At 35.8% G+C, this 19461-nt stretch overlaps 1 protein-coding gene across 1 annotated transcript; it reads left to right on the top strand.

Moving 5' to 3' along the window:
* Nucleotides 1-3794: 3794 nt before the first annotated feature.
* Nucleotides 3795-6446, top strand: LOC138317007 (uncharacterized). The gene is made up of 4 exons (XM_069258641.1): nucleotides 3795-3929; nucleotides 5051-5188; nucleotides 5819-5984; nucleotides 6335-6446. Exons 1-3 carry the CDS (start codon nucleotides 3890-3892, stop codon nucleotides 5980-5982), a joined length of 342 nt encoding a protein of 113 aa, XP_069114742.1. The 5' UTR covers nucleotides 3795-3889; the 3' UTR covers nucleotides 5983-5984; nucleotides 6335-6446.
* The last annotated feature ends 13015 nt before the right edge of the window (nucleotides 6447-19461 follow it).

The following is a 19461-nucleotide window of genomic DNA, read 5'->3' as shown; positions in this document are numbered from 1 at the left end:
ACTTTGGAGTGAACGAGGCGACGTGCTTATCAGCGTTATGTCATCTGCAAGCGTTGGATTTCCAACATTTAGTGTTTCCACTTTCGCACCATGGTTACTTTTTTCTAAACGTAAAAGTAGATTGTCGATAAATGTTTGGTATAAAAATGTGGACAATACTCCACCTTGCCTAACTGCCGATTCAACGGCGAACCACTTTGACGTCATTCCGTGCCACGTCACAGAGCTCAGCATATTCGTGTAGGAATCACAAATCGTGTTAAAAAGATTTCCAGTGACACCAAGATCAAAAATCTTACGCAGTAGGCCAGCGTGCCAGACAGTGTCAAAAGCCTTTTTTTATATCAAGAAATGCTACGAAGACCTTGCTGTTTAGTTCAAGATTGTGGAAGATAGTCTCTTGTATGGAAAACGTGGCTGTCGTACATCCTAAGGATTTTCGGAAACCGTTCTGCTGATCGCTAGGAAATGTAACAACTGAGGTGTCTAACGAGTCTTGTATTCGGACACTGATGATCTTTTCAAAAAGTTTATAGATACAACATAAAAGTGTGATAGGTCTGTAACTTGAAGGATCTCCGCGGGACTTATTCCCACCTTTGAAGATAGGAAGTATAATGCCTTTCTTCCATATAGACGGAACATGCTCAAGTTCTATACACTTAGTAAACAGTTTTTGTAGGCACAATATTAGAGTCCTACCACCATATCTTAAATGTTCGTTCTGGATTCCGTCGATCCCTGGAGCTTTCCCTACCTTAAGGCTCCGAATAGCATGTTCTATTTCTGAGAACGCCGGTTTTTTATTCAGCCAATTAGCGTCAAGAATATCGCTTGGACCATCCGTTAATTCTATGTCCATTGGGACAACTCGAGAGGCATTCGCCGAATATACATTTTGGAAGTACTTTCCGAAAGCGTCCGCAATTTCAATCGGAGTCCTAAGCATGCGGTTGCCAACTTTTAATGGGGAACAGTTTCGTGGAGAAGGACCTTTGAATTGTTTCAATGCCCGCCAAAACGTTTTGCTGTCACAGTCCGCAGCGTCATTCAATTCCTGTTGCTGGGAACGCAAGTACTCTTCATAAGCTATGCACTGTATATTTTTGAAAGAACGTTTTGCAGATTTATACTGGCGATAAGAAAAATATTGGAAGCCGCGCGGTTTTCCATCTGCGATCCACTCTTTACGTTTATCACGAGCAGACTTATGTGCTGCTTTTACATCACTGTTCCAATAGGGTTTCAAACGTGGGTTGAATCTTGATAAAGGTATGTAGGTCCGTGCACAAGTATTTAGTGTATCTGAGACAATGGTATTAAAATAATCTATATCTGTTGGGCGTTGAATATCAAAGTCAAGATATTGCTTTAACACATTATCAACCGCTAACTGGTATTGCACCATATGATTAATACTACAAGTCCTCCATTTTGGCTGCACGGTTGGAATTTGACATTCTGACCTTTGCAATGAAGGCAAGCGGACACAACATTCCAATACCGCGTGGTCAGATGCTACATCTATATTGGGAGAGGAAAACACTCTAGCTGATTCGATGCAGTCGATCATTGTATCTTTCACCAGAATGTAGTCGATCGTAGTTTCAAGAGGCACAAAGGTATATGAAGGACCGTCACACATATCCAACTTATTAGTTGCAATAAGGTTATTACAGGAAATAAACTCGTGAAACAATGATTGTTTCCGGCGAGCTGAATACGAAATCGGAAACGTGTCGTATTGGGCATTTAGATCACCCACTACCGCCACATCGCCAATATCTGCGTAATATCTGACGATGTCTCCAAGAGCGACGATTGCATCGGTGAACTCTGATATATCGGAATCACTAGGCATGTAAACTCCGAACAAATAAAGTGGCGTAGAATTAAAATGTTGTAACATACATTGCATACTCGTGTTGCGTTATTAGGCATAAGTAAGTACTAAAGTGTGTTTTAACTAATGAGTCAGAAAGAACAGGTCCCAGTTTCATGAACAGTCCATAACTTTAAGGAAGTCCATATCTTTAAGGAATGTCTTAAATTAAAATTCGCCACAGGAAAGCATTACAGAAGTTAAGGAAAATTTTAAGTTCAGGAGCCTTCCTTAAAATCCTTAATGCTTTCCAAAGGAGAATTTTAAGTTAAGGAATTCCTTAAATTTAAGGAATCTTCATGAAACTGGGCCCTGTCATGATTTTGTACGCATTGATAAATAATAAATAAGCCCAGCCATATTGGGCTTTTTTTGCTATTGATTATTGTCTTCATAGAACATATACTCTTGTTGATTTCGCTTTTCCTCGACATTGTGTTTTGTTTTCCTTTTTCATGCATTTATTAATTTATTATACTGGTATCGTAAAAAAATTGTACACATCCTCTTCTTTGAACATGACAATGGAAACAAACTATTTGTTTTATTTTTTAATTTATCAATATTATTTTATTTAGAACTCTGTTGGTATCTGTATCCCTTAGTGTCGTATGTAACTATGTAACTATGTTGACCTTCATGATTTTTGTAGTACTTGTTGACTACCACAGTAAGTCCATGCAAGGTCATCCTCGATACAGTACTCCAGTGGTGAGTATCATTGTTGTGATTCCAACCCTATACTATGTCATAACAAAACTGAAGGCTCTGTATGCGATAACGGATCAGCAGTCCATTTATCCTTTGACACACAAAAGAATCGAATTACGTACATTATGGTTGACTTGGTGACTTTGAAGTTGATAATCTCTCTCTGTGATATTCAAAGGAAGTTTGTCCTGGGCTGTGATTGGTTAGGTTTTTTTCTCCTGAAATCCTCAAGTTTTACTATGATATAGCCCAAGGGTAGATATAACCCCAGTGAAACTAACGTTAACCCCTGGGGTGTCGAGGATGACGCCAGATGCATGGCCTTAACATATTTTGTATTGAAGTATATAATAAGAAGGTATGTGCTGATTGTTTTTCACATGAAAACTATTTATTTGAAAAAAAAAATCTCCCTTCAATTTTACTGGGATTTTTTTTATTGTTCGTCACCAAAACCAGTTAAAACCATGGGTGACTTTATAAAAGTTCAGTTTTTTAAACAAACAGTGAAGAAGATGGAACATCTATTAATACCATAAAGTCTGATCGTGATGTCGGTATAACCACTCTGTAACGACCTTGACTGATAACGAGGAATCACGTTATTATCTACCTGTAAATTTCACAATTTTCTACTTGAAATGGAAAACAACTCACTCCAAAAGAGCGTCTAATTGGGTCTTATTTTGCTACACTATTGCAGCTATTGCATAAGTCTAGTGTTGTTCCCTTGAACCATCCTGCAAACTACATACTACACTCGTTCACAACTTAACGTTAGAGTTTATACTCAATCTTACGTTGTTCATAGCTAAGCACTATAGCTAATGGAACTATTTTGAAAGCACGTTTAATATGTTATGGTGTAATTCTTTTGGATATTGAACTTTTAAATGTAACTGACACAGACAATTCTTTAGAGAATTAAATAATATATACAATGTATAACCACTGGAAAATAAGATCAGCGAAATAATTGATATTGACTTCACTTTAACTTCTTGTCTGTAAACAAGAAAAAAATCAGTAGATACAACCTTTTGCTAATATCCATTATCCGAGGGCTCAAAATGACACATTTCCTTCATGAAATACTTTAGCATACCCATAATTCTGATAGTCAACGACGGCGTATCGATTACCTATCTTTGTAAACGTGACACCAGGTCATGGTTCAGATCCAGATGATTGGTATATCTGCCGTGATGGTGTTGGGTAATACTGGTCCACACATCTGTATAAAGGGTCAGTGTTAAGTCGTCTTGGACACCAGATCTGACAGACCTCGGACACACAATGAACTCCGTCTTCGCTTTGGTTATAGTAGGCCTGATGGGTAAGTGTTTGAAAATTTTCAAACTTTCCTCTTAGATCACATTGCAATCTCCTTATTGCATTTAATATTTTGATATTGTAGCATTTTAATGCAAGTATTATTTTGGTCGGGCTTCCGCTGTGGTAAAATTAGCATATTAAAAGCTATGATAATAACATATGAGAACAATTTTGGTTCGAAAAATGCTTAATAAGATTACCCCTAGAACGCGTGCATTGACAGTTCTATTTCCATTTCAATGTTGATGAACTATCTTATATGATAGTTTTCCTTTTTGAGGATAATGCTTTTGCCAAAATTTACAAACAACGCAACAATGTACGAGTCAACAGCAATACCAAAAGTTAGGCCAGATGCATACACCCTGTTACTTTTCAACTTAGTTGTGTTTAGCTATACCTAAGAAGTGGTACATAGGCATACGTAATATCACTAGTTTTAAACAGGGTCTAAAACCGAAATGAACAATTTGTTTTGGCAAACAGCCCAGCAAAATTCGTAATAAAATACATTGTGATAAATACTGACCACAATACACACAGACACAACTTTACTACCAATCAAAGCTTTAAAATATTTTGGGTTTTGTTTATAATTTTTTCATTCGATAAGTGTATGCATTTCGTACTAGTATATATTCTTGTTTTTGGAGCCCAAACTGACTTTCTGAGTTTTTGATTGTGGTTTACCAGAATTAAACCTCGAATTTTATTTTACTCCTTGTGATGAAAGTAACGTTTTTTGTTTTAATTATTTGGGCTTCAATGTCAATGTTAATTATTGAAGTTTTCAATTTTTTTGTGTGTGTTTGCAACAGCTCTGTGTGATATAAAACATTTATGTTCATGGTTTCGTTTGACATGCAGCCCAAAAAGATTACCAATCTTTTGAAGCTAAATATAAGGTTAAATCTAATGTTTCATATCTATTCACGTTTCCTAGTTTTTCTTCTGCTGATTAAATGCGTAGCGGAGGATTTTCAATATGTTGACCATATACACGAAAACAAAGTCCCTGTTTCAATTAACTGCGATAACATTTTAAGGTTATTTGATTAAGGAAATAAATACATATAGTCTAATGAGGTTAACAGAAATATTAAATGTATTGTACTATTTTAGCTGCCGCTGTGTACGGCGAAATATGCAAGACCAAGACCGACTGTGCTGATACAACATGTAACTCCGGTATGATCGAGTGTGTCGCCATTACTGGTAACCACTTATGCACATGCATTCACGCAGATATACACAATATTTGTAAGTACACAATTCAATAGTATCAATAGTATACGTATATGTGTAATAGTAAGTTGTATTGGTAGCATGTGGCGTCATGTTCTTCAATGAGCGAGCGTATATTGTAATGTCTGTATTTGTGTATTGAAATCTGTGCGATCTTTTATGTCGTGATTTTATTCTTAACGTATTCCTTTACTACTACACACACTCATGCTGAGCACCAAATAGGAGATTCAAATCCTTTAGGGTATACTGTGACAATTTACATACGAAATTACATGTAGTTCGGTTTATATCAACCTTTCCTTCGGAAGCTGACATTTGTTTGAAATGTGAAAGTGTAAATGTTAATTTATGTTGATGCAGATAAGTACACATTTTAGCTAAATCTCCTGCGCATAGTCATGGTATGAATACATTTATGTAATTATTAACACTTTTCGTAAGTTGCAATGGTTATCATCAGAAATCAAAACCATGACATCCCCTTTTGAATATAAATCTTACATTTCATTTTTTGATTGAAGCATTAATACATTAATAAAAATAATTAAAATATAATAAATCAATGTTTTAAAATACACACTTTACCGCTTTCAATAAGATGTGATAAATAGTTCGTAAACAAATAAGCGATTTTGTACCCAGCATGTTCTGCCAGGGCTGACTGTCTGATGGACTCTGTGATGATGAACTGTGACGCCAGCATGAGACACTGTTACGATGAGACCTGTAGATGTGAAGGTCATGGACATAACCATGGATTCACACATAAACCCCACCCAAGCCACCCTCCTCACGGAGCTCACTAGAGGTAATGTTTGTCTGATGTGAAATCAGATTATCCAAGACATTACCCAACATGGTTTACCCAGATATTGACTGGTGGTTGTACATAATAAAAATTTTGTTTATTTTCTGAAATTCTCAAATGTAGTAAAATACACCTGTATGTACTGAATTGTGTTATCTTTTCGCGAAGTATTGAACTTGTTGTCTGTATAGAACGATGAACATCTATAATATATATATGCTAGAAATTGTTCTAAAATACGTTTTGTATATGCACTGAAGTTAACACAAAAATACCAATGTCATCCTTGCTCGTGTAGTAACAAAGCTCCCAATAAATGTTGCCTCTAAAAGCACCATTTATTGTTTCAGAACACTTGTGACTCTTCGTGATCCTTGGCTGACATGATGGACAAACATGTGTTGATTTTAATTATTGTATTATTGTTTTGAAATTGATATTAAAACGATTAACTAATAAAAATTGCTCATCTTATTATTATTCTACAGCGACGAAGAAAACGTGTTGAATATGTATTTATATACAGTACACCTTTACTTCAATTATGATGCAAAGCAAACAGATACTTTATTGATAATTTCGTTTATTTCCATTTATTTTCTGTACAAAATGATTCGCGTTTACAAACTACTGTTGACAGTTGAACACACAACAATGGGGATACGTACAATAGCTGTTAAAAAGAGCAAAGAATGTTTGTGAGCCTTGCCCCTGACACTTACTTTTGCCTTTCGTTTTTTTATTGATATTTTCATAATTTTTCAATTCTTAAGATGAAAAGGGTCGCGGTTACCGAATGATAAATGGGTTTCAGCATATTACCACTAGCCCCCACTTCAGGCTTTGTGAGTTCGAAATTTACTTAATGCGGTGATTATTTTCTCCTGCTTTCCTCTTCCTAATAAACCTGTCACTTCCTTCCTGGTAGATTAAAGGACGTAAAACAAGTTGTTTTTTTTATAAAAACTGAAAAGCTAATTATTTAACCAGCGTTGCGAATTACAAAAAGGTTATTGAAGTGCAATTAAGATAGTCATTCACAATGCACATACAACTACTTATTAAAAAATGAATGTGTAAATAAGTAAATATTGTATATATTTTCCAAAGAGCGATAAAGTCTTCAGACTGAAATGGGGTCAGTAGCTGTGCTATTTATTTTGTTGACGAAATGAGGGAATATGGTACGCGTCACATTTACACCAGCTGTTGTAGCTTATAAATCATAAACAAACATAACCTGATCACATAATGTGCCTTAGATACCATTAACCGACGGGCTGAAATTAAAAGGAAAATACGCATTTATATCGTGCCAGAAGTGTAGGAAGTGGCAGAGTTAAAAAGTCATTTAAAAAAAGATGCAATAAAAAAAGATGCCGTTTAATAGAGTTCAGATGTGTACTGTTAAATGAATATTCTTCGGTTGTCAGGTTAGAGACCTGCAGACACGGGCTCATTTTCGAGTTTCATCCATACCTGGGTAGTATTCTTTACTGCTGGACTGGATCCCTCAGGCTTTTTCATCTGTTGGGCGATTGCATTTACCAGAGTAGCTGGCTTTGTTCTTATGCCACGCTTGCTAATCCTTTTCTTTGTCATTTTGAGACCTGGGAGTTTAAGAAGTAACATGAATGTAACGTTTTGCATTTACCAACACCATAGAAAATGACTCTAAGGTTTGGAACACACTACAAAGGTAGCACATGATGAAATAGGTACTTTGTATATGTATCCCTAGGGGTATCATCCTTGTAGTTACCTTGGGATACAACAATATGTAATAATCTTATGAGATTGTTGATTTGGTTTGAACTTTGTAATGTAATAACTCATCTTAAATTTCCTTTATGTAAAACACGTTTTACCATATGAAATCTGAGAAGACAGTAAATGCAAAATCGTGTATAGAAACTGACATACTCAAATATGGTGTGTGCATTTTTTGAGAGACTACCGTATGCTCGTTGTGTTTGTTTGTTTGTTTCTTTGTTTGATTAAATTAACGTCCTATGAACATCCAGGTCATATACATGTAAGGACAGCCTCCCATGTATGATATGGGATGTATTGCGTGTATTGTGTGGTGCGTGTTTTGGACGACTGCTGTATGTTCGTTTTGACAAACTGTAAGCAACATACTGTCCTTCATAAAACATGTTTGGCACAACCCTGCCTACGGGTAACAGTTACCAATTTGAGTAACAGTTACCCATTTGAGCAATCAATAACTTATACAAAAGAGGAATTCTACGAAAGAAAAATGTATGAAGTTGTTTTAAACATTTTTATCAAAAAAATGGCGTCATGGGGCTAAAAATAAAACACATGTTAAACTAATTCAAACATGACATTTGCAATGAATTTCTCTGATGGCTACTATGGAGAACACTTAAATTGTCATCTTACAACAAGCGAGACAACAGAATTTGTAAGATCATGCGCAAAAACATAGAGTCTTATGTCAGGCATTCTAAAATTATGACGCCCTCTTTTGATAACAATTTTTAAAACAATATTATGTGTTTTTATTTTACAGAATCCTACATTTGGGTAACTAAATGATTACTCAAAGGGGTAACTATTCCTCAAATGGGTAACTGTTCCTCAAATTGGTAACTGTTATCCACATGCAGGGTTGTGTCCAACCTGTAAAATTAGTTTAAAATCATCAAAATCTATAAGAAGTTTTCCATGGGTTTGCATACACTATGTTAATAACAGCCTGCTTTAGTTATACATTTATGATATTATATATAAATACATTATATGCCGGTAAATCGGTTATTTCCTCGTACACACATAGTCCATACGTTATTATTCGAAATATAGTCATGGTGTAAGACACTAAAACGTATTTACGTACAATCTGAACAAAGTCGGAAATAAATATCTTAAAAAAAACTTTAATATCTTTTTACACTTAAGTGTCACTTACGGGTAAGCGGTCAATGGAAGCCAGTAGACCATCCTACGTCATCCCTAATTAATATTCATAAGCTAGTATAGAGGATATAAATACATTTCATTTTTGACGGTTAAACTGGTTTTACCAATTATGGAACGTGCTTTTTACTCTCCTCGCTGGCTTTTAACCACACATTTGGGACGCCTGTGGTAGTAATTTGCACCCACATACAATTAACATTAGTTACAAGCTTATTTAGCAGCATAAATACAGGATTTGAAATGAGTGGTCATTTCATATGAGATTTTATAAAACTTGTCCAACAGTTCTTTTTTGTTTTTGCGAGCTCGACGAGTTTCATAAATTTTCATAAGAAATGAGCACAGTACTATGCTTTTTTATCACATGACTACATTTCAAAGAATCTAACGGCAAAATGTATTGCAAAAATCCGGCAGAGGCAGCCATTTTGTCCCTCCGTCCTCAAAATCCTGACGTCACGTCATTTGAAAATCACTCTTAGTCATATTGGAGTATATGACAAATGTCTTTAGAATATGATTGCTAAGAAAATAACAAATACTGTGAGCTTCTATTCATTATGCAGTAAAGGATATTAACTGCCGTATGATCATGTGAATGTAAACAACATGCTGTCCTTCATAAAAAGAGCGACAGCTCCTGGGCACATTCAACACAAAGCTCTATCTATAAGCTAGATAGCCGGAGAAAACCTGCACAGTAATAATAAATAAAAATACTAAACTCTAAAAACTAAAGACAAAAAAGAGACAAAAACGAAAGGTAAGGGGGACAAATTGTTATGTTACATGTTTACTTTGCAATTACCTTTCCCCTTTGACGCTTCCTACATTCCCAAAATTGGTAGCAAAAGGCAAAGTTATAAACCAAGTAAGAGGGTTTTTTAAAAAGTGTTAAAAAATTACACTAAAATGTTGTTTCGCATATGACCCTTGTTTTGACCCTTTCATCCGTTTTTTCAAGGGTGATCACCCGATTTGACCTCATCAGAGGTTGGCAATTACTGGGCTTAATATAGCAGATAAGAAAATTCGGTAGCCTATCAAATTTATACGAAATTGGTAGATAAGGGAAAATTACTTACATAATGTATATATATATATTATGAAACCTTCCCATGCTTTGTCGTGGGAAGTTTAGTTCGACATTAATTTCAACCCTAATATAGAATTTGCTGCTAAATTTAGCAACCGTTGAAATTTTTAACACTGTTTCATTAACACCTCTTAAGCATTTTTGTATTAAGATGTTGTAACATACATTGCATACTCGTGTTGCGTTATTAGGCATAAGTAAGTACTAAAGTGTGTTTTAACTAATGAGTCAGAAAGAACAGGTCCCAGTTTCAAGAACAGTCCATAACTTTAAGGAAGTCCATATCTTTAAGGAATGTCTTAAATTAAAATTCGCCACAGAAAAGCATTACAGAAGTTAAGGAAAATTTTAAGTTCAGGAGCCTTCCTTAAAATCCTTAATGCTTTCCAAAGGAGAATTTTAAGTAAAGGAATTCCTTAAATTTAAGGAATCTTCATGAAACTGGGCCCTGTCATGATTTTCATCATCATCAAACTTTATTTCCTCCAGGTGGAGATACAACATAAATCGACATAAACAGAGAACAAAGAGAGAAGTTCAATTAGTATAAATAGAAGAGTAATAGGCAAACCATTACTCTTTTAAGCGAATTTTTATCAAGGTATGACTTTCTAGCAGCAGCATCCTGGAAAGGGACTCCTGTCGTTTCGCCTAAAAGGGTTCCAGCAAATGAAATGTCATTTTTGCTTATGATAGTGGTGAAGGCACTGGGCCCAAATTCAGTCATGATTTCCTGCAGAAACCTGTCACGGAGAGCTCTGGAATGATCACAGCTAGCACAGAAATGAACTATGGCGTCGTGGAAGTGCTGAAAGCACAGAACATACACTATAGTATCATGGATGACTGATAATGTCAACATGGAACACAAGGAGTAGATTACCTGAACATCCAATAAGGATGTTACTGCTTGCAACATGACGTATGGTTTGTAGGATGAATGACACAGTCGAAACTTCTCAAAATCTTAATCATTTGTCATAGGGACTTTCAAGGCCGCGTTTTCAGTAGATGATATTGCGGTATTTACTCTTGACTTCCATTTACATTTAGAGGGGAATGAACATGACCTGAGGTACGTGTCAAGATATGAGAGTAGCTCGTATCTTTGAAGGACTCCAACGATATCTGGAAGGTATCCTTTGCCACAAGAAGATCCTGGTTTTACAACTTGTACATTCAAATAGGAATACAATCGTGCGGTGAAGATTCGCTTGACTAAAAACGACTGTTCTAAGGATATCAGTTTCTGAAGGAAACGCAACTTTCTTCTGTCAATTTCGGCAGATATACGAAATAATCCAAGCATGGGCTCGATCATGTCTGATCTTGATCGCCGGTGTACACAAAGAATTGTTTTGCTGCGTAGTGTTGGAAACGAGCTAGTTGTGAAAGATCGCTCACACTCAACTGCACCCAATGTTCGCATCCATAGAGAACAGATGGCAAAACCACTTTTTTGGTACAAATTGGTCTTGACGAGCGGATTAATGAAATTGGATGGGCCAATGCCAATGATCGAGTGGATGGTTCTTCTTCCTTTATCACACGCCGCGCGAACACGTTCCACGTTGGACATTCCGGCTGATACTAGAGTTCCAAGATGAACTTGAGAACAAGTTATACCTATATCGACAGGACCGAGCATCCAATTGAAGTCGAGCTGGCGTGCGGTATTATTCCCGATTACAATAATTTTGCATTTCGTGCTATTGAATTCGAATTTCCACTTTTCACTGTAATCCTGGCAAATATTTAGTAGACTTTGGAGTGAACGAGGCGACGTGCTTATCAGCGTTATGTCATCTGCAAGCGTTGGATTTCCAACATTTAGTGTTTCCACTTTCGCACCATGGTTACTTTTTTCTAAACGTAAAAGTAGATTGTCGATAAATGTTTGGTATAAAAATGTGGACAATACTCCACCTTGCCTAACTGCCGATTCAACGGCGAACCACTTTGACGTCATTCCGTGCCACGTCACAGAGCTCAGCATATTCGTGTAGGAATCGCAAATCGTGTTAAAAAGATTTCCAGTGACACCGAGATCAAAAATCTTACGCAGTAGGCCAGCGTGCCAGACAGTGTCAAAAGCCTTTTTTATATCAAGAAATGCTACGAAGACCTTGCTGTTTAGTTCAAGATTGTGGAAGATAGTCTCTTGTATGGAAAACGTGGCTGTCGTACATCCTAAGGATTTTCGGAAACCGTTCTGCTGATCGCTAGGAAATGTAACAACTGAGGTGTCTAACGAGTCTTGTATTCGGACACTGATGCTCTTTTCAAAAAGTTTATAGATACAACATAAAAGTGTGATAGGTCTGTAACTTGAAGGATCTCCGCGGGACTTATTCCCACCTTTGAAGATAGGAAATATAATGCCTTTCTTCCATATAGACGGAACATGTTCAAGTTCTATACACTTAGTAAACAGTTTTTGTAGGCATAATATTAGAGTCCTACCACCATATCTTAAATGTTCGTTCTGGATTCCGTCGATCCCTGGAGCTTTCCCTACCTTAAGGCTCCGAATAGCACGTTCTATTTCTGAGAACGCCGTTTTTTATTCAGCCAATTAGCGTCAAGAATATCGCTTGGACCATCCGTTAATTCTATGTCCATTGGGACAACTCGAGAGGCATTCGCCGAATATACATTTTGGAAGTACTTTCCGAAAGCGTCCGCAATTTCAATCGGAGTCCTAAGCGTGCGGTTGCCAACTTTTAATGGGGAACAGTTTCGTGGAGAAGGTCCTTTGAATTGTTTCAATGCCCGCCAAAACGTTTTGCTGTCACAGTCCGCAGCGTCATTCAATTCCTGTTGCTGGGAACGCAAGTACTCTTCATAAGCTATGCACTGTATATTTTTGAAAGAACGTTTTGCAGATTTATACTGGCGATAAGATAAATATTGGAAGCCGCGCGGTTTTCCATCTGCGATCCACTCTTTACGTTTATCACGAGCAGACTTATGTGCTACTTTTACATCACTGTTCCAATAGGGTTTCAAACGTGGGTTGAATCTTGATAAAGGTATGTAGGTCCGTGCACAAGTATTTAGTGTATCTGAGACAATGGTATTAAAATAATCTATATCTGTTGGGCGTTGAATATCAAAGTCAAGCTATTGCTTTAACACATTATCAACAGCTAACTGGTATTGCACCATATGATTAATACTACAAGTTCTCAATTTTGGCTGCACGGTTGGAATTTGACATTCTGACCTTTGCAATGAAGGCAAGCGGACACAACATTCCAATACCGCGTGGTCAGATGCTACATCTATATTGGGAGAGGAAAACACTCTAGCTGATTCGATGCAGTCGATCATTGTATCTTTCACCAGAATATAGTCGATCGTAGTTTCAAGAGGCACAAAGGTATATGAAGGGGCCGTCACACATATCCAACTTATTAGTTGCAATAAGGTTATTACAGGAAATAAACTCGTGAAACAATGATTGTTTCCGACGAGCTGAATACGAAATCGTAAACGTGTCGTATTGGGCATTTAGATCACCCACTACCGCCACATCGCCAATATCTGCGTAATATCTGACGATGTCTCCAAGAGCGACGATTGCATCGGTGAACTCTGATATATCGGAATCACTAGGCATGTAAACTCCGAACAAATAAAGTGGCGTAGAATTAAAATGTTGTAACATACATTGCATACTCGTGTTGCGTTATTAGGCATAAGTAAGTACTAAAGTGTGTTTTAACTAATGAGTCAGAAAGAACAGGTCCCAGTTTCATGAACAGTCCATAACTTTAAGGAAGTTCCATATCTTTAAGTAATGTCCTATAAGATAAAAATCCGCCACAGGAAAGCATTACATAAGTTAGAAGGAAAATATGAAAAGTAACATGGAGTTTCCTTCCCTTAAAATCCTTAATGCCTTTCCCAAAGGGGATACTTTTTATGGTTCAGGAACTTCCCTTAAAATATAAGGAATCCTTCATTGGAAACTGGGACCTTAGACATGATTTGTAATGACGTTGTCATTTATTGTATTTCATTAATTACATATAGCCCAGCCCATAAATTTGTGGGGCTTGTTAATATGACTAATGAATTTATTAGTTCTTTCATAGAACAATAATATTCTCTGTTGAATAGAATTCGCATATAACCACGAACATAGTTGAATTGTTTTCCTTTTTCCATGCATTAATTAATTTTATTATACAGGTATCGGTAAATAAATTGTACACATCCTCTTTCCTTGTGAACATGACAATGGAAACAACACTATATGTGTTTTATTTTTGATAATGATATCAATATTATTTTATTTAGAACTCTGGGGTTAGGGGTAATCTGTATCCCTTAGTTGCCGATAATGTCGACTATAGTAACTAAGTTGAGCACCTTGGACAAAGATGATTGTTGCAGGAAACTTGATTGACTAACCACAGTAAGTTCCATGCAAGGTGCATCCTCGATCGGATACATCGATTGTACAGCAGACTCCTCAGAGCGGATTGGTGTTCGATAGAGATGGAAGTAGATTTATCGTATTAGTTGATTGATTTATCTCCAACCCAAAACTAGAGATCGATAACATAACACTGAAGGCTCTGTATTCTATAAACTGAACATCATCATAACCCATTTTATCCTTTTGACACACAAAATGAATCGAATTACGTAACATTATGGTTTGACTTGGTGACGTTTGAAGTTTAGAATCACTCTCTGTTATAATCGAAAAGTAATTTTAGGTCCTGGGGGTGTTGAATAGGGTACGTTTTTTTTCGCTCCTTGAAAATCCTCTCAGTTTTTACTATGCATTATAGCCCATAGGTTATGATTATAAAACCACTAAGTGTTGAAACTAACGGTTTAACCCTGGGTTGTCGAGAGGATGAATCGTCCAGAATGCTAATTGGCCTTAACAAATTTTGTATTGAATGTAGAGAAAAAAAAGAAGGTATGTGCTGATGAGTTTTTATTTTCTCTACTGTATATGTATCTAATCTATTATCGATTAGAAAAGTAAAAGTACCCTCTTCAAATTTAACTTGGGATTTATATATAATATGGGTTCGTCACCAAAGAACCAGTTTAAAAAAACCAAGCATGGTTGATACTTTCTAAAATATCAGATATTGTTGATGAGACATGATTTTGTTACAATGATTCCAATTTGTCTCTATCTGGATGCAGTGGATCGATCTGTTTGTCATAGGCTAGGGCAACACTTACTCAGTGGCCTCAGATCGATCTCATTAACCGCATTGGCTTTCATTCATGATATCACCTTCTTCTGGAATATCAATTGTTTTCACTTCACTACTAAAGCCACCCCCATACAAGCTCTTGTTTACTCAGGAGAAAATGACTCAACAAGGTATTGGGGGTAAATGGCTCATCTCTTGGATGGCATTAAATTTACTTTTATCAAGTTAGATACAAATATTAATTATTAAAAATATCTCGAGTAAAGGTGCGGCATATAAATGAAATGACACGTTGCATTTAAACACGGAAATAAATGTCAGATGCATGAAGCAGGTACAAAACACATATCTCATCAAAACTATTTTATACACTGATGACAGGTGGGAAGCTTTTCGACATTTCACTGGTCAATATTTAGAATATTAAAATTGTTTTCTTCCTGAAGTGATGGATTGGAAGGTGTTTGACGTTTTACTGGTAAAAATTCAGAATTTGAATATTTAGGAATATTAACAATATGGCGTCCTCTTATTAAAATTGTCTTCTTCTGAAGTGATGAGTTGAAAGGTTTTCAATTTATTGTTTTCTTCCTTCTTTGGGGGCTCACACATGTAATCAGGGGTCAACTGTCACGTTACAAATAATTTTACCTATGGTCAAACGATAGCGACTTGGATTGAAAGCCGGTAGATTTATTCAGAACGCGAGATGTATAAAATGTAACAGGCTTTTCTCTGGCAAATGTGTTGGATGGTCATGACGCTTATCTAACACAGAATATAGAGTGTTATTAATTTAACGAGAATTCGTCTGCGTGTATTTAACAATGAAACGTTATTCATGCTGTGATGAATCAAACATCAACGAGCACCTGCTTATCAAAACAACACCATATAATCATACATAATTAACTACGTGACTCTAGGATAAACAAGACCATCAAAATGATTTCTCAGTATCTCGTCAACATTCCATCCACTTTCCGTTCTAAGTATCACGGACGCATGTCCCGTGGTTTAATACTATTGTATATATATGATTATATAAGTAATGTTAAAAGTAAATGTAAATGTAAAACTGTCGACTCGTATGAAATCCATATAATATGTTTCATTTATAATCTTATATGTAATACTACTTAATCAGTATTTTTTTCTCAAAGAACATTTGTCACAGTATATAATTTTAAAACGTCCCTTTATATTTCATAATTACAAATTAATGTATTAGAATTGCGGTGCAATATCATGAACCTGATAGTTTTACTTGGAATCAGATATCTCATTTATCCTTCTTCTCCTTCCTCTTCTCTTCGCCTTTTGCGTTTATTTTTTTGGTTTATCTGAGCCCGAAATTCCTTAACTTGAAATTCTCCACAGAAAAGCATTACAAAAGTTAAGGAAAAATTCTGAATTTAAGGAGTTTTTCGTAACTTCTGTAATGATTTTCTATGGGGAATGTGAAGTAAAGGAATTCCTTAGTGTCAAGGAATGTTCATAAAAACTTGGCCCTGGTAAACAATATATCGATTTTTATCTGAGAATAATGGATCATATCGTGGACGAGTTCCTGTAGGTTAATAGCCATCATTTGCATACATCACAAACCGTGCCGTAAACAGCCACTTCAGGCTTGTTTTTTTCATCAATGACCGCATAAAGTTAAAGATTTATTCCCGCGTATTTACGCTCAATTTTTAATCTTCAAAAACATATTTTTTTCCATGAGTTATGGGCTTTGCGTGAATACCGAATTTATCAAGTACCTATCCGTTTAAGTTATTCAAGGAATTATATCTTTTTTTTAAGAATAATTTCAAACCCACAAACCCATGATACAAAACCTCATCCTATCCTAAACATTATCAGTAGTACATGACGAGTGCCTATGTTCTAAACAGTCATAATTTAACAACAACTGACAGCTAGTTTACCTGACCAAAGGTTACTATGTAACGTATTTTTCAGAAAAAAATCGATGAATCATTGTACGTCAGGCAAATTGGCATATCTAACTATAGTGCAGCATCCTTGCCGACAAAGCGTACAGACGTACGTAATAGAATTAATAAGTAGCTCAAATAACGGGTAGGAATTATAGAAATAATTGCGAAAGACCGACTTTTTATTATCGGCGTCACCATTTTTATATAAATTAAATTCAGACAGCACGATATTGCTTCTGACGTAGACCGCCTCACAACGTCAGAAGTAGGAAATGTTCCATTTATAATATCACTTAGTGACAAATATCAGGCATTTATCAAAATACATATGTATACATATGTCAATCGATTGGAGTTACATTATGAAGAAAATAATTTGTGTATATAATTGAAGAATAGGAAGAAATGTTGGGTGACCAGGCTCCAGGATCATGAAAGAATCTTCTACTTCAGTTTTGACTGAGCCAATCATAAATGATGTAATGTTTGTAACGTCATTTTTGATTAGCCACGTCTAAAATTAACACTGTTTCAGACTTAAGTGTTTCTTGATCTTGAGGCTAAATTGTTTTTATAAAGTCATACGTGATACGGACCAACATTAAGTGGTTTGTATATCTTTCATTAAAACATAGTTGTGATGTCATCTATTGTTGTTTCTGTACTTTAACTCGAGGATTATGATACCACTACCTGTAACTGTCCTATATGTTACCATTTACTGTCTTTTATCCTGCAACTGTCCCACATACTGACCGATAACTACTGCCGGATAAACTTGTGCTTTATCCGTCAATACGATATGCTTTATCCGTCAATACGATCACGTGAATTTGTTCCATATCTGAAGGAACTGTCAATTTGCTATCGTTTTGAAAGCCATAATGGTTGCAGGATAAACAGAATACACGGTTAGTATCTTACAATACCAGGTTTATTTTGGTGCTCGACACGGAAAGCCGAGATGACTCGGCAAAGCCTCGTCATCTCGGCTTTCCTAAGTCTCGCAACAAAATAAACCTTGTATTGTAATATACTACCCGTGTATTCTCTATATATGTTACTCTAATATAAGACAGTCACTTATAAGACAGGAAAAGGTAACTTATGGAAGACAATACGGGCGAGTATATGTCTCCGGGCATAATCCCATAATTATGTTAACACACAACACACAACCTGCCGGAATATTCCATAATTTTTTAAATCCAAATTACGAAAAAATTCCCACACAATGAATATGAAGAGAATTTAATCCTTCATTGATGCAGAATTTAACACATCCACTGAATTTCTGTATATATCCCAGATCGAGTTTTCCTCCTTATTATGAATTCACCATTTAACACTTATCTACAGGATTAACTCCAATTTCCGCTTTCTGAAAATCTTGTTTTTTGTACACCACTTTGATTTTAAATTTCCAAATCATCTACACTGTTTACGCTTATTTTGATATTGTTTCAACAATATTTCAGAATTTAACCTAAATCCCATTGGCTTCTTGAATGAAATTGCACATGGTATAAATAAATCCAAGATTGTCCCTAGAGAGGTCGAAATTTTAAATCCTCTGAATTCAATGTAACTGTTTTGGGGGCACCGACTGTTTTGAAATAGCCTGGAAATCACTGTTTTATGCGATCATTTTAACAAGACGCTTTCAAACAAACGCCTAAATTGCAAGTCTAGTTTCATGCCATTTCTTTACCACACCAGACTTTGGAAAGACATGTCCTTTTAGTAATAAAAGTCACTGAAGTCACCTTATATATCGCTTAATTTAAGAAAGTAATATCCCTCCATCACTGTCGGTGGACATGGTGAAATTTAATTTACAGTTAGTTGTCCAACCCAAAAGCATACTTCATGCATTCCGTTCATGAATGCTATTCATCACATATAACACAAGCAAATGTAATTCTATGTTGCCATTGTCTATATTGGATTTGTCATTGTTGAATGCACATTGATAGAGTTACTTGAGCTCATAGACAAAGGCAAAAAACTGTCTTATATTATAAATAAAAGTGTATTTCATTAACATTAACAAAACACACTGTACAATATGTTGGAGAGAGACAGATCTCGGTCTCGGGCCATACATATCTCTCTCCAACATATGTTCCTACCTTTACCACATGAGGTAAATCTGACAGGAAACCGAGTCAATATATACCTTGTACAATGTTTATAGGTACTCAATCTTAAATACTGTCTGTAATAACAAAGTGTTAGATTGAAATTTCGAAATACAAATCATGACAAACATCATTAAAATACAAGAATTGATTCAG

The sequence above is a fragment of the Argopecten irradians genome, chromosome 2 (genome assembly GCF_041381155.1).
Source record: "Argopecten irradians isolate NY chromosome 2, Ai_NY, whole genome shotgun sequence".
Lineage (NCBI taxonomy): Eukaryota > Metazoa > Mollusca > Bivalvia > Pectinida > Pectinidae > Argopecten > Argopecten irradians.
Note: the sequence above shows the minus strand (reverse complement) of the source record. Positions and strands in the feature narration are given on the sequence as shown.

Bases quoted from the DNA above. Each gene is read 5' to 3' on its own strand.
- LOC138317007 (XM_069258641.1), top strand. From the start codon at position 3,890: ATGAACTCCGTCTTCGCTTTGGTTATAGTAGGCCTGATGG. The intron at 3,930-5,050 runs GTAAGTGTTTGA...GTACTATTTTAG, and splicing joins GGTTATAGTAGGCCTGATGG to CTGCCGCTGTGTACGGCGAA. The intron at 5,189-5,818 runs GTAAGTACACAA...TTTTGTACCCAG, and splicing joins CGCAGATATACACAATATTT to CATGTTCTGCCAGGGCTGAC.